Source organism: Xenopus tropicalis, chromosome 3 (genome assembly GCF_000004195.4).
Source record: "Xenopus tropicalis strain Nigerian chromosome 3, UCB_Xtro_10.0, whole genome shotgun sequence".
Lineage (NCBI taxonomy): Eukaryota > Metazoa > Chordata > Amphibia > Anura > Pipidae > Xenopus > Xenopus tropicalis.
In genome coordinates this window covers 93,494,573-93,509,976 of record NC_030679.2, presented here as the reverse complement: position 1 = coordinate 93,509,976, position 15,404 = coordinate 93,494,573, and the positions used below count along the sequence as shown (strand labels likewise).

General features: G+C 37.8%; 1 protein-coding gene across 3 annotated transcripts in view; it reads left to right on the top strand.

The window, feature by feature from the left end:
- Positions 1 to 15,404, top strand: part of ice2 (interactor of little elongation complex ELL subunit 2) — a 46,471-nt gene that overhangs the window by 13,199 nt on the left and 17,868 nt on the right. For all 3 annotated transcript variants that reach the window (XR_004222024.1, XM_012966902.3, XM_031899135.1), the window contains exons 11-13: positions 5,948 to 6,077; positions 10,144 to 10,228; positions 11,262 to 11,312. Coding sequence is in view for 2 of the 3 variants with exons in the window: in XM_012966902.3 (XP_012822356.2) it covers positions 5,948 to 6,077; positions 10,144 to 10,228; positions 11,262 to 11,312 (266 nt within the window). In the remaining variant the exon portion in view is untranslated. The remainder of the gene's footprint in view (positions 1 to 5,947; positions 6,078 to 10,143; positions 10,229 to 11,261; positions 11,313 to 15,404) is intronic.

Genomic DNA, 15,404 nt, shown 5'->3' with positions numbered 1-15,404 from the left:
ATAAATGGAGAATGTATTGATTTATCTTAACAATCTTTATTAGGCAATGTGGTGCATGATTTGAATGTTTAACCAGCACAGAATCAGAATGACATCAGTAGAAATGTATTTTCTCATGTTTAGTCACCTATGCTGATTAAGTGCAGGCCCTCTTCCCTGGCCCTCATAAGATATAGATATATATATATATATATAATATTCAAGACTTTCCAGACTACTATTGTCTCCTGCAGGGAACTTTGGAAAACCGAAGTGATGCGAAGGCCTTTCAACTGGCGATTCCCTTTGTTGCTGGTGGAAAGGCACTTAGGAGAGATTAGTTGCCCGCGGCAGCAGAAATCTAATGTGGGCGACTATAATCTCTGTGTGGGACATCAGCCTAAGGTTGAAAGAAAAGGAGATAAACCTTAAAAGGGCAAACAAAGAACATAATGAGAATATTAAATGAATGAAATAGCAGCATAAGGGCCTAAATTAGCATAGCATCTAACTCAGTGCTGTCCAGCTTGTTGAATGTAGTAAGTATATCTGCCAAAACACGTTTTTAAGCATTTTAAAATAGTTTATGCAAAACTAAAATTCACACATTTTATAATTATTTAAAAGAACTTATAACTTAGAAGAATTTTGACAAAACAAAATTAATGCATTTTCTTCATAAACTGAACAGTAAAAATGTACACAAAAAAAATGACACAAACCAAAAACGTACTAAAACATTTTAAATAACAGTAGCGCCACCTGCTGGAGTGTTATCAAAAGAATGGCCACCTTTTAAAAAGACAAACTCCTCATAGAATGCATCAGTAACTCTCTGGGCATACATACTGTTGTGGTGCTCCTACCAAAAAGCTAATACAAATTAAAAAAAAAAAAAAAAAAAAAGGTTTGAATTTAAACCTACCCAAATAAGTTTTTTCAGACCTTTTTGTTTATATAGCAAAGTCAAGTTCACAGTGGCTACCTGAAAAGCACTGTAGAAAAAAAATTGCAGTAAGTACAGGTGTTCTTTGCAGTTACCAAGTCTGGTGGATTCTCTTATCCATAAATATAGATCACCTAACAGATGCTGGGTGGCAGCCTGTAGTGAGGAACCTACTGTCCAGAGCTTTGGGCTGTAGAAGGGCTAAAACAATGGCTCACCTAACCATATTTCTGTGCGATGACTGAATGGAAAGCAACTACCCAAGACCATACAATAGTGTGCTATTGTAGAAGGACTTAAAACTATTGCTCAACTAACCATGTTTCTGTGGGATGACTGAAGGGAAAGCATACAATAGTGTGCTATTGATATGACAATTATCAGCCTGACTTGCCAGATGTGAAAATTACACCCACAAAGAGTGAAATAGGGTGCAGTCATGGATAAACTTTTACCTAACAGTAAATGCATAGGTTCTAGCACTAGGATAGGCCCCCTTGTGCAGCCCCCTTGTCTTTCATCCACTGCAATTCCACAATATAGTTAACCTTATGAGCAAACCCAAGGTACAAAGAAAATAACCGAATACTATTTATTAAATGACCTGGTATCACATAGCGTTACACTCTTAAACAGGTGTCTATAGCCATGTCTTATAAAAAGATACTCTGTTCTGGTTTGGTCTGACTTCTCAATGGTAAAGAATATCTAAGGTAGCAGTAACACTGCTGTGTAAGAAAATACTTTTTGTTTTTATGGGATTATCCTCACAACTTCCACATATCAAATTCAAAACATCTTGAGATATAATCCCCTTGCAACCTTTGTCTCCATGGAAACTGCCACTTCAGATTTTCAATAAATTACTTGCCATGGTGAAGAGTTTTTTTCATGGATTGGCTAAGTGGTGTTAGCCAATGTTAGCATTTTGGTCCTCTTGAAACAAAACTGTAGTTTGGATAAAATTTGGGAGCCTGAAATCTATTTGTGCTTTTAAGAAGTTCCTCCTGAGTTCTCTGGCTAAGTGGTCCTGCCTGAATCTAGAATTCAGAACCTTTTGTCTTTTTTTTTTTTCCAAAATCTTTCTGTGGGGAACAGTTTAACCTTGCCCTTACAAATTGGCCTGTTGCGGTAAAAGAGCATTTTGAATAATGTTAGATCCAAAAAAAGCATAAGATCAGTGCCAAATCCAGTGCCAACCCTGCTTTATATACAGTGGTGTGAAAAACTATTTGCCCCCTTCCTGATTTCTTATTCTTTTGCATGTTTGTCACACTTAAATGTTTCTGATCATCAAAAACTGTTAACTATTAGTCAAAGATAACATAATTGAACACAAAATGCAGTTTTTAAATGAAGGTTTACGTTATTAAGGGAGAAAAAAAACTCCAAATCTACATGGCCCTGTGTGAAAAAGTGATTGCCCCCCTTGTTAAAAAATAACTTAGGCTGATGCCACATGCGGCGTAGGGCTGATTTTTTCGGCAAGCGGAAAAACGCTTGCCGAAAATTCAGCCCTACGCCTGCTACTTGTGCCTGCACCCAAATGAATGGGATACGCTCGGGTGCAGGCACATGTAGCCGATATACGCATGAAAACGCGAGACTTTGCCGAAAAAATCAGCCCTACGCCGCATGTGGCATCAGCCTTAACTGTGGTTTATCACACCTGAGTTCAATTTCTGTAGTCACCCCCAGGCCTGATTACTGCCACACCTGTTTCAATCAAGAAATCACTTAAATAGGAGCTACCTGACACAGAGAAGTAGACCAAAAGCACCTCAAAAGCTAGACATCATGCCAAGATCCAAAGAAATTCAGGAACAAATGAGAACAAAAGTAATTGAGATCTATCTGTCTGGTAAAGGTTATAAAGCCATTTCTAAAGCTTTGGGACTCCAGCGAACCACAGTGAGAGCCATTATCCACAAATGGCAAAAACATGGAACAGTGGTGAACCTTCCCAGGAGTGGCCGGCCGACCAAAATTACCCCAAGAGCGCAGAGACAACTCATCCGAGAGGCCACAAAAGACCCCAGGACAACATCTAAAGAACTGCAGGCCTCACTTGCCTCAATTAAGGTCAGTGTTCACGACTCCACCATAAGAAAGAGACTGGGCAAAAACGGCCTGCATGGCAGATTTCCAAGGCGCAAACCACTTTTAAGCAAAAAGAACATTAAGGCTCGTCTCAATTTTGCTAAAAAACATCTCAATGATTGCCAAGACTTTTGGGAAAATACCTTGTGGACCGACGAGACAAAAGTTGAACTTTTTGGAAGGTGCGTGTCCCGTTACATCTGGCGTAAAAGTAACACAGCATTTCAGAAAAAGAACATCATACCAACAGTAAAATATGGTGGTGGTAGTGTGATGGTCTGGGGTTGTTTTTCTGCTTCAGGACCTGGAAGGCTTGCTGTGATAGATGGAACCATGAATTCTACTGTCTACCAAAAATTCCTGAAGGAGCATGTCCGGCCATCTGTTCGTCAACTCAAGCTGAAGTGATCTTGGGTGCTGCAGCAGGACAATGACCCAAAACACACCAGCAAATCCACCTCTGAATGGCTGAAGAAAAACAAAATGAAGACTTTGGAGTGGCCTAGTCAAAGTCCTGACCTGAATCCTATTGAGATGTTGTGGCATGACCTTAAAAAGGCGGTTCATGCTAGAAAACCCTCAAATAAAGCTGAATTACAACAATTCTGCAAAGATGAGTGGGGCAAAATTCCTCCAGAGCGCTGTAAAAGACTCGTTGCAAGTTATCGCAAACGCTTGATTGCAGTTATTGCTGCTAAGGGTGGCCCAACCAGTTATTAGGTTCAGGGGGCAATTACTTTTTCACACAGGGCCATGTAGGTTTGGATTTTTTTTCTCCCTAAATAATAAAAACCCTCATTTAAAAACTGCATTTTGTGTTTACTTGTGTTATCTTTGACTAATAGTTAAATGTGTTTGATGAGCAGAAACATTTAAGTGTGACAAACATGCAAAAGAATAAGAAATCAGGAAGGGGGCAAATAGTTTTTCACACCACTGTATGTTCCCCCACACAGAACACAAGGAAAGTATACATTTTATCAGCGAGCATACTATATATGTTGAAAATATATAATTATTGAATATATCTTATCAGCTAGCATACTGTATGTTGTTAAAAAACCAAGCATTAAGTTGTGTCGCATTCCTGAAATTGCTAAAAGCTCAATGCGTTCTGTTTTCTTTATCTTTTGCTCTGTGAATCACTTATTTTCCTTACACCTTTCCTTCTCCTTTTAAAGGCCTTTAGTCTCCTCTTTAATAAAATAATTTGTTTGTGTAAGTCCTGTGAGTGCTGACCCTCTCTCAAGCACCTTCAACATTATTTGGACCTGCACCCAGGCAACAGCTACGGACGATTATTATTTTTTGTATACTCATATTTTGGCTGTGCACCCCGTGGAATATTGAGCCTTGGAGTGCTGACACTATTTTGGATATATATAATATACTGTCCATGACAACTGACGTGACCTAGCCGAAACGTCAGTTGTCGTGCATCTTTAAATAAAGCACTTAAAAGGATCACTAAGTCCTGCGTGAGCGGTTCCTTCCTTTAAGATTTTATATATATGTTATATATATATATTAGTCCAAGTCACAACAGGCACTCACTTTAGAACTCTGGCAAAATGCCTGGGTGCAGTCCATAAAATGAAAGTAATGTAACTAAAAATGCAAGGTACCGCACTCACAGGTCTTATGAAAAACAAATGAAAAATTTATTAGCAAAAATGCATCTGACGTATGTATATATATATATATATATATATATATATATATATATATAATATATAATCAAAAATAGAAACCACTGGCACTCACATATAAAGATCAAAAAATGCCTGGGTGCAGCCTTCAAAGCAGGAACAGAACTAGATAATGAAGTTCACCATTTAATAAAAAGATTCTTTGTTTTGTACATAAGTCCTGTTAGATTAGAGGAAAGGAGCTTCCATTTGAAGCAGCGTAGGTGGTTTTTCACGGTGAGGGCAGTGAGGTTGGGGAATGCCCTTCCTAGTGATGTGGTAATGGCAGATTCTGTTAATGCCTTTAAGAGGGGCCTGGATGAGTTCTTGATCAATCAGAATATCCAAGGCTATTGTGATACTAATATCTACAGTTAGTACTAGTGGTTGTATTTATAGTTTATGTATGTGAGTGTATAGATTGTTAGGTGTGCTGGTTTTACTTGGATGGGTTGAACTTGATGGACACTGGTCTTTTTTCAACCCTATGTAACTATGAGAGCGGCATCTTCGTTATCTAGTTATATATATAATTTATTGGTGATATTGTTCAAAGACAAAAAATACTCTGCACTCACCCATTATCAATATATTTAGAACACGAAAGAACCAGTTGGTCAATATTTGTTCTTAAAGGAGAAGGAAAGGTAAAAACTAAGTAATCTTTATCAGAAAGATCTGTGTAAATACAGCCATAAGCACCCACACAAATGCTGCACTGTATCCTCTACCAAAAGAAACACAGGATTTATTGTCTCTTTTTTTTTTTTGTAACATGTTCTTGTTGACTTCCACTCTCAGAAAAATCTTTCATTCCTGAGGCCAGAGTCTGTGCAGTTCTATCCTCGCTCCCCCCTCCCATAAGGATTCATAAAACTCACTCCCCCCTCTCTTAGGAATGTGTGGTCTGAGCTACAATGGCTAGAGCTACAGCAGGAAGCTACTTAAAATAGCAGCTGCTGTCTAGGGCTTTTTACTCAGCTGTGGTAATGCTTTCTGCTGAACAAATATTCTAGGTGGCACTAATGTGGCAAATCTATTGGCAGTAAAATGCCAAAATGACTTTACTTCTCCTTTAATACTGGGACTTTTTCTTGTTTCTCTTGAATGGAATGAAAGCTTTACTTAGATGCTTTGCATGGAGCACATGTATAATCTGTTGATACAACAGTAGAGCAGACCATTTTTTCCTACATTTTTAACTATTGATGCCATGTTCCTTTTCATCTTCTAGCAAGTCCCTGTTTATGTGCTAACGAAGATCAATTATCAGTGGTGTTATGGGGTAGAGATTCTTACTGAAAGTGAAATTTGCAAGCTGTGGACTGAGAGTCTTCTGCATTCCAACAGCGTGTTATACATCGGTAAGTTGATTGGATGCTATCATCTAAATTTACGTTTAAGAAACAATCACTATGGTATAATTATACAGTTGAGTTTATATTGTGGCAGTTTGTGAAATGAATGGGGCTTGTGCTGGACATTCTTTTTACTTATTGTTTAAATCAGGAAAATGTTGTTTCTTGAGTAAACAGGGCAAACAGGAAAATTAAAGCTACTCCATTTTTGGTTCATGCAAGGTGGATTATTAGTTTACCAGAGTATAATTCCTCCCTTCCCTCTATTGTTTTGTTAGCTGGACCATTATGCAAGGGGGTGCAATGAGAATTTAAAGAAAACCAAAGCAGCTTAACTAAAGATGTTAGGAGAAGTGTTGTAGATTGGTAGATTTGGGCTTCTGTACCAGCCCAAGGCAACCACAGTGCTTTAGGAGTGAAGATCTGTGCCTCCAATCCATTAGCTCACCATATTCTTTTCTGCTGATTCACTGCACATGCTCTGTGCTGCTTTCTTAAGGGTGGATGCACAATATAGTATGTATGTATTTATATAATAATATCTCAAAATATAGATGCACACCAGGTATTTTTAGTAAGAAGAAAACTGAACTTTTAATTAGCATCATTATAAAGAAAACAGGCCAACGTTTCGGTCCCCATCTCGGACCTTTCTCAAGACACAGTTTTCAGTTAAAAACAAGTAAAGTAAGTGTTAACTTAAAAGAGAAAAAGGCAGAGCACATTATAGCCAAACATCCACCAAATATTACCATGTTGCTAAGAAAACATCCTTCTATAAACATTCTTTTTATCTCTGGTTTAAAAAACATGAGAGTGAACATTGTTCATTCAGACCACACGGTGACAATGTATTTAATTTTTTAATCCAGAAGACTTCTCTCTGGAGTAGTATGTTAGCACGTTCTAATGCAATTTTTAAGAATTGCATTAAAACCTGCTTTCATGCTAGCTATGCAGTATACAGGTCTGGAATCCGTTATCCGGAAACCCAATATCCAGAAAGCTCAGAATTAGGGCAGGCCATCTCCCATGACTCCATCAAATGAAGAAAATGTTTAAGAATAATTTTTTTCTCTGTAATAACAAAACAGAAACTTGTACTTGACCCCATCTACGATATAATTAATTTTAATTTAAGGCAGAACAATACTATCAGGTTCAAATTATTTTTTTAAAATAAAATGGAGGTCCAAATCAATGAAAAACAGCTTATTTGGGGAAAAAACAGGTCCTGAGCATTCTGCATAACAGGTCCCATACCTGTACTATTGCTTTTCTTATACAAAATGATGTCTTACACAAAGGTTCCATTGTGTGCACAGTGCTACAGGAAATAACTAGTCCTATCTTAGAATGTAGGTGGTTTTATTTTTATAGAAAAGCAGCTCCTTGGTTATGACATGTATAGAAATTCAACTAGAAAGAGTCAAGCTACAGCATTTTATTTTTCTTTCATGAACTTAGTTTTTTTTTTTTTTAGACGGATGTTTTCTTAAAATCACAATATTTTTTTGTATGCCAAGAAAACACCATTTGCACTTTACCAACAAACATTTTACTTCTTACAAAGCCTTTACTAAAGAGCTGTTCTTATACCAGTGGTAGTGATGAGCGAAATGTTTTGCCAGGCATGGATTTGGGGTGAATTTCCGCATTCCGCCATTGGTGGATTTTTTTTTGCGGAACAGCCACCAGAATTCGCTATGGAAAAATTTGCCATGTGACAAAAAGTTGCGCACGTCAAACAAAATTAAGCATGCATCAGAAAAAATGAAGTGCAAATCAAAAAAGTTGTTGCGGGCATCAAACAAGTTGCGTCACGCTGATTTTTCACCATTTGGCAAATTTTTCCAGGGCCAGTGATAACAAGCCAGTTTTATTGTGTTTCTAATCTCCATCACTTCACCAAGCACAAGGATTTGCATCTTGTGTCTGACTTGAATTAGAGGAAAGTTCTATTACTGACCAGTTTTGGATTTAGATAACCATAATCTTGTTATGTGGCTTTTTTGCTTTAAAAAGTGCAGTTGTGACTGGGAGGTGATTAATAATAATTTGTACACTTAGCTTTTTGGGACCGATACCACAGTGCAAGTCATACACAGGAGTGGAACAGATGCTGCTGTTACTTTAATTATGGCCAACAACCCAACCAATTGCAACTGCAGGATATGGAGCTGCTGCTGCTGTCATTTTCTTTATCTGCTAATAACGCTCCTACCAAAAAAATGACATTTTCTGTATTGAGGGACCCTAGGGCCTAATTTACTTAATCTTTTAGTATAGTTGAAGTTGCCAGACTGACCAAATCTGGGCAGATATAAATAGCTTAAGCTCTGCTCATTTGAGTGACTGGACACTATGTAAAACACCATGTACAAATTTTGGCATTACATACACCAATGATTATTAAAATACAGGAAACCTCTCCTCAAGCAGACTCGAAATATGCATAAGTGGCATAAATCCGTGTCTAAGGGCTCTGGTACATGGGGAGATTAGTCACCTGCAACAAATCTCCCTTGTTGTAGGCGACTAATCTCCCCGATATGACATCCCACCGGCGAAAATGTAAATCGCCGGTGGGATGACATACGTGGCGGTGCGATTTGCGGAAATCGCCGAAGTTGCCTTGAGAGCCCTAAAGCATAGCTCAACTTTTTTTTTTTTTTTTGTGTTTTACTGATTTCTGTAACATCCACATTATGCAAAGAAGTAAGGCCCTAGATCCCAGCTATTCTGGATAACACATCCCATATATGTGAGCATATTCATATATATCTAGTTTAGAAACAGTGCTGTGAGGTTTCCATTCCTGTTATTTTTTCCTAGTAAGAAGACACGGATGCAAGGTTAGAGCGCTAGTGTGAGTCAGACTGGCAGCCCTCGTACACTCATCCGCTCTGCTGAATGCACAGCTCTGACCAATTTCCTGTTCTGGAAAGATACTGTGTTTTGTTTCACTGTTTCCATGGCTGTGCCACACCCTAAAGCTCACCCAGCCATTACTGGCTTCTGGGGTTTTTGTAGCTAAGCTACAGTCGATTTAATGATTAACCTCTTCAGGGCTATGGTGCATCTTAGGCTATATAACAAGCCAATACTTACAGAATTGTTGTGTGTGTGTGGCAGGCATTATTGATGCATAAAATGCACACAGCACACTTTATTCCTTTAGGGGAAAATGGTGCTAAACCTTGTAAGCTAAGTGCATCAGTTAAGCCTGTTACATAAAAATGCAGTTAACATAATTGTGTAGGTGCTGGATTTTTACATAATTTCCATTATCGTAGTTACTCATTAGATCAAATGTGATAAAAAAAATCCACACTTTTTTAAATTTCTTGAGCTAAACAGGGCAAAAGCAGAAAGCTACTGCATGTTTGGTCCTTGCGAGTTAGATAATTACATTACCAGTGCACTGAAAATACCCTAGCATGATGGACCTAGCATGAAAAGTATTTCCTTTTTCTTTGTAATAAAACTGTACCTTGTACTTGATAGTAGCTAAGCTGCATGAATCTATATTGGTAGCAAAAATCCTATTTGGTGTATTTAATGTTTAAATTATTTTTTAGAAGACCGGGTATGGTGGTCCTAAGATTCTTTATGCAGGAAAACACCAGGTCCCAAGCATTCCAGATAATGGATCCTATACATGTTCTGTATCATAGAGAAAAAACAAATTGGTAAAAATGAAGAACTAATAAAATTGCATATTTGTCAGAAACACTAAATAAGCTGTGTAGCAATGGAGGAAGCTATTGAAGCTAATCAGGGCAAAAAAGCACATAGGTTAACATAGCAAATAACAAATTAGCTCTTAAGATTAATTAATGCTGTGGGCCATACCATTAGTTCATTTGGGTTGACAACCTGAATGATAAGAACAGAAGGAAGTGGCAAGGAGCAGCAGAGTTAATCCCATTCTTTCTAAGATTTTAATAAAGATTGCACATTGATTTAGCCAATAATGCACACTGTATTTCAATATGAATAAAATATACATAACTGCTTATTTATATGTATGTATAACTTTATTTTTATTTTATTTACTCTTTTGCTGCAGGTCATATCGATGCATTTACATCAAAGTTCTTCATGTTGGAAGAGATCACCTGTGAAAGGCTTAATGACATGATCAGTAACTTAAAGTAAGTTGCTCTGAACGTTGATTAAATTTTTTGTGATGTAAAAATGTCTTCAACCGTAAAACTTTGTGCTAACATGAGCATTACTCTCTTATTGGCTTAAGCTTACTGACTGGTTTAGCTAATTTAACATCTAAACTGTTGCCAACCTGCCAAATTATCTGCTGCTTTAGGCCAGACAGGCTCCTTTGCCAAAGTTTAGTAACTGCAAATAAAACCATAATGTGCATAAACTGTAAACCTATATCTTCTTTTAACAAACACACCTATACATCTACATGCAGCATCTACAGGTTCCCCTTATGTCCAAGCATTCTGCTTTTATCTGTTATTGCCCTTCCAAATATTGATAGGAAAGACATTTTCATTGTTAATGCTTACCTCCTGTGCAGCACAGCAATAAACTTCTCCTGCTCTGCCACTGTAAGACTCAAATCACACGTATAAATATGCTGTAAGTAGAAACTGCCATTCCACTGCCATCTGCCTCATCTTCTGTGAGTACTGACTGCCATGGCACCAGCTTGTCTGTTCTTCATGTGACAGATTTTCAGGCTGAAAATTGCCCCTTTTGACCACTGACAGGAAGATGCCATGTCTGTCAGTGCTCTCAGAACAAGCTGATGGGAACACACTGGGGGTTTCTTGTCCTGCACCAGTGCATAAACTTCTTTGTGTGACATTAGTATAAACTATTGTATGTCAGTACCCACAGTAGGGTTGCACTCCTGAATATGGTTCGGTTAAATCCTGGTACGTTTTGCAGAATTCAGATTTGGCCATTTCCTTACTGGTCTGCTGAGCTGAAACTGTCCCCTTAAACTTAATGTAACAATTAAAGCTGCGGACAACCTAATGTGCTTGGTCACAGAGGAATAATGTATAGTTTAGCTATAGATATAACTAACAATCTCTTTAACATGTTTAACTCATCATCTGCAATAGTGTGTTACATCTGAAAATATATTCCATTTTATAGATTTTTTTTTTTTTTTTTTTGTTTGGATTTTTATTTATTTATTTTTTTTTTTTGCAGGCCCATCAACAGTCTTAATATTCTCCATCACATCCTTAAGTGGGTGTCTGAGTAAGTCCTTTTTATTTTTTTCCAACAATGATGAAATAATTTGGTTTTGCTGCTGGGCTTTTTTTCAAGTATCCCTGACAATCGGTACTGGCAAAAGCAGTAGGAAAATAACCTCTTGGCATAGTAGCAGCCAGAAATAGAACAACATCACTGTAAAATCAGAAGCCATGTTCTTATTGACTTTAGCAAGATATGTTTGTATTATTTATGACTTTATGCAAGGGCGGTTACAATGGATTTTTAAATGGTCAATTACAGTAAACTCAGCATTAAGGATTACCTGACTGCTGCTTTAATAGCAACAGTTACTAGATATATTAAATGATAATTACTATCATAATTATCATTATCATTACTATCATAATACTAGATTTTATTTATCATTTTATTTTTTTAAATAAGCATTACTGGCTGAGAGTCAGTGACATGATACTTTGACATTTTACAGTATCTCTGCTAAACTGTGTCTGTTCGTGTTACTGCTAGATGCTGATACTATATTTTTATTTGCTGACAATTAGCCTTTGTAGGTTAGTGGTTCCCATACTGTGGGTCTAGCCTTCCTGGGGGAGCCTGGAGGAAGACTTGTTAGGGTGAGGTTAGAGTAGAAAGTCTGTTTGTTTTATTCATACACCAGAAACCCTGCTTGAAAGCCAGTTAGGGTTAGCTTTGGTGTGAAAACTGTTCTATAATTGTAACCATGGCTGAGTAACTGGCTGTAACCTTAATGTGAGCTAAGGGGGACCCAGGCCAAAGGTAGAAGCTGCAAGGGGGGACTTGTACTGAAAAAGTCCCAACAACATGGGGCATAGTGTTTGAATGACGCCATTGAGCCCTTGGTTGCACTCAAAGCACAAATGTCCCAATGAGCAGCCCATTAACCAATCCTCTCCTATCTTTTTAGATTGATACTGGCAAGTTTCTGTAATTTATAGCATTGTCATTTCAGTAGGGATGCATTACATCAATTACTTGTTGAGACTGCCACATACCTATTTGGCTAAATATGGAACAAGGTCTAAACTTTGTTTTCAATATTCAGGTTAAAAAATCATGTTGCCTGACCACAAACAACAAAAAATGTTGCTTTAAGTAGTGCAGATCTGTAAAGTCACATGGATTTGGATTCAGTCTGGCGGAACACTTTAGCAAATTATGTAAAATAAAAAGGGCTGAAACTCAGCCAAACCTTTTGATTTGGTGCATTCCTCCTTTTCAGTAGTAATGTAGAACCACACAATTGGTTAAATCACAGAGACATCTTTCTCGATGTGCTGAGGGTGGGGGAATTCTTTGTGGCATACAAATGCAAACCATAAGCCCGCCTATTGAATGATTTGCCCAGTGTGTGTGTGAAAGAACCAGCTCTCCAGATGTTGAACTTAAAGGGACAGTAACACCGGAAAAAATATTTTTTTATAAAAAATTTTTTAAATGTAATTAAAATATAATGTGCTGCTGCCCATCACTGGTAAGTAAAGGTTGTGTGTTTGCTTCAGAAACATTACTGTAATTTATATAAATAAGTTGCTATGTAGTGATGTACCTGATCTGGCTTCTCCCTGCTAGTTGTAGACCTTGCCAACGACCCAAAAATGGTGTGACCAGCAGGTATCGGGCCAGCCCGCACATCACTACTGCTATGTATACAGGAATCTAATCCCATTGTATTCTACAGAGCTTACCTGCTATGTAACCTGTGCCTATTTCCAGCTTGAATGGCTGCCCCCATGGCTACACAACATCTTATTTATATACAACGTTGGCTAGACATTTTGTATGGTCAGTAATATTATAATGCCTTTATGTAAAATATATCAAAGAAAGGAAAGAAACTCTTGTCCTTGTAGGACACTCCAAGCTTTTTTTATAACTCTCCCCAGTGGCAGAGATAGTGGTATTGGAAAAACAGTTTAGCATGAATTAATTATACATGACCCTGAAATAGGTGAATTTATTATATGTTTTTAACTGGTCTTTAGTGTGTATGTTTTTTTTAATATAAGGAATTTAAAGCTACGTTTTACCATAACCACCATCTCTGCCCTTGGGGCGAGTTATAAGAGAAGCTCAGAGTGCCCTACAAAAAGAGTTTCTTTTCTTTCTTTGATACATGTACAGTGGTAGATTTGAAAGCATCCATATACCACCCCAAGTATATACACTACAGGTTCTTCCTGAGTCTGCAGACTGTTCTTTATACATATATACTAATGCCTTTATGTAAGCCAGATATGCCAACGACTGTTCAAATTAAAGGCACAGTGATGGGAACCTTAATGTATATTAATGAAATATTGATGGTCTAACTTTAAAAAACATAAGTGTTTTTAAATGAAAGCTAATAGTATTGCAGCTACCAAATGGCTATCAGGAGCCATAATAAGATCCCTAAAGGAAATGAAAAAGGCACATAAATTGCACAGCTTACTATTAAGGCAATCTACATGGCCTTAAAGACTGGTAGAATTGATTTTAGACACTTGGGAATTAGATGTAGAAATCTGAGTTACTGAATTACCTTGAGAGAAAACTTCCGCTATTTCACTGAAATCGCGCCGCCGCGTATGCCATCCCACCGGCGATTTACATTTTCGCCAGTGGGATGGAAATCCGGGGAGATTAGTCACCTGCGAACAGGGAGATTTGTCGCGGGCGACTAATCTCCCTGTGTGCCAGAGCCCTAAGGCAACACTGTGTGTTAGAGGTAATAAGCAGATATCTTGACTGGGCATGGCTTCATTGATAACTTCTAATTGAGCCAGTGTTATTAGTGGAGTACCGCAGGGGTCAGTCCTTGGTCCTTTGCTTTTTAACTTGTTTATTAATGACCTGGAGGTGGGCATACAAAGTACTGTTTCTTTGCAGAGTTGCCAAGTTATGCACTTTGGTAGAAATAATATAAATACAAGTTATATACTAAATGGTAGTGTGTTGGGGGGATCCTTAATTGAGAAGGATCTGGGGAAGTTTGTAGAAAACAAGTTGTCTAATTCCAGGCAGTGTCATTCTGTGGCTACTAAAGCAAATAAAGTGCAGTTTTGGGCTCCAGTCCTTAAGAAGGATATTAATGAGCTGGAGAGCATGCAGAGACGTGCAACTAAACTGGTAAAGGGGATGGAAGATTTAAACTATGAGGTTAGACTGTCGAGGTTGGGGTTGTTTTCTCTGGAAAAAAGGCGCTTGCGAAGGGATATGATTACTCTGTACAAGTAGATTACAGACTGATAGAGGGTTCGTTTTTTCTCATAAAAACGATCAACGCACCAGAGGCCAACCCTTTAGATTAGAGGAATGGAGCTTCCATGTGAAGCAGCGTAGGTGGTTTTTCACGGTGAGGGCAGTGAGGTTGGGGAATGCCCTTCCTAGTGATGTGGTAATGGCAGATTCTGTTAATGCCTTTAAGAGGGGCCTGGATGAGTTCTTGAACAAGCAGAATATCCAAGGCTATTGTGATACTAAAATCTACAGTTAGTATTAATGTTGGTATATATGGTTTATGTATGTGAGTGTATAGATAGGTCAGTATAGGTTGTGTGTGCTGGGTCCATTTGGAAGGGTTGAACTTGATGGACTTCCAAATGCTTATAAAGTTTGGCACTAGGGATTTTCAGGACAGTTATATGACTTTTTGTGAAATCGTCAAATGTAACAGTCTAGAGTGTGATTTGAATCTTATAGTGCCAATTATATTTAACCGTCAAAGATTGGCATCTGGATATTTGGAATGGCAAGCACATCTTCTGCATAGCCTTGTACTTTTTCCTAAAACCTATGAATTACTTGGAATCGCCAAAAATATGTGGATACTGCTTTTCAAACACTGGTCTGGCTTGGAATAATAAACTTAGATAGCTGATATAGATTACAATATGCTCTATTTTTATTTTTTGTTTAGATATACCTATCCTTAACTGAGGTAACACTGTTCTCTTACAAGTACAGAAAAAATAGTTTTTTTAGTATTGTGTGTGTGTACAAGTAGGAAAATCCTTGCTAATATTTTTTACCATGGAATTTGATTGGTTAACTGATTGAACAGCATTAAAAATGTAATCTGCTCAAGTCAGCCAACTGCAACTTCTCCATACC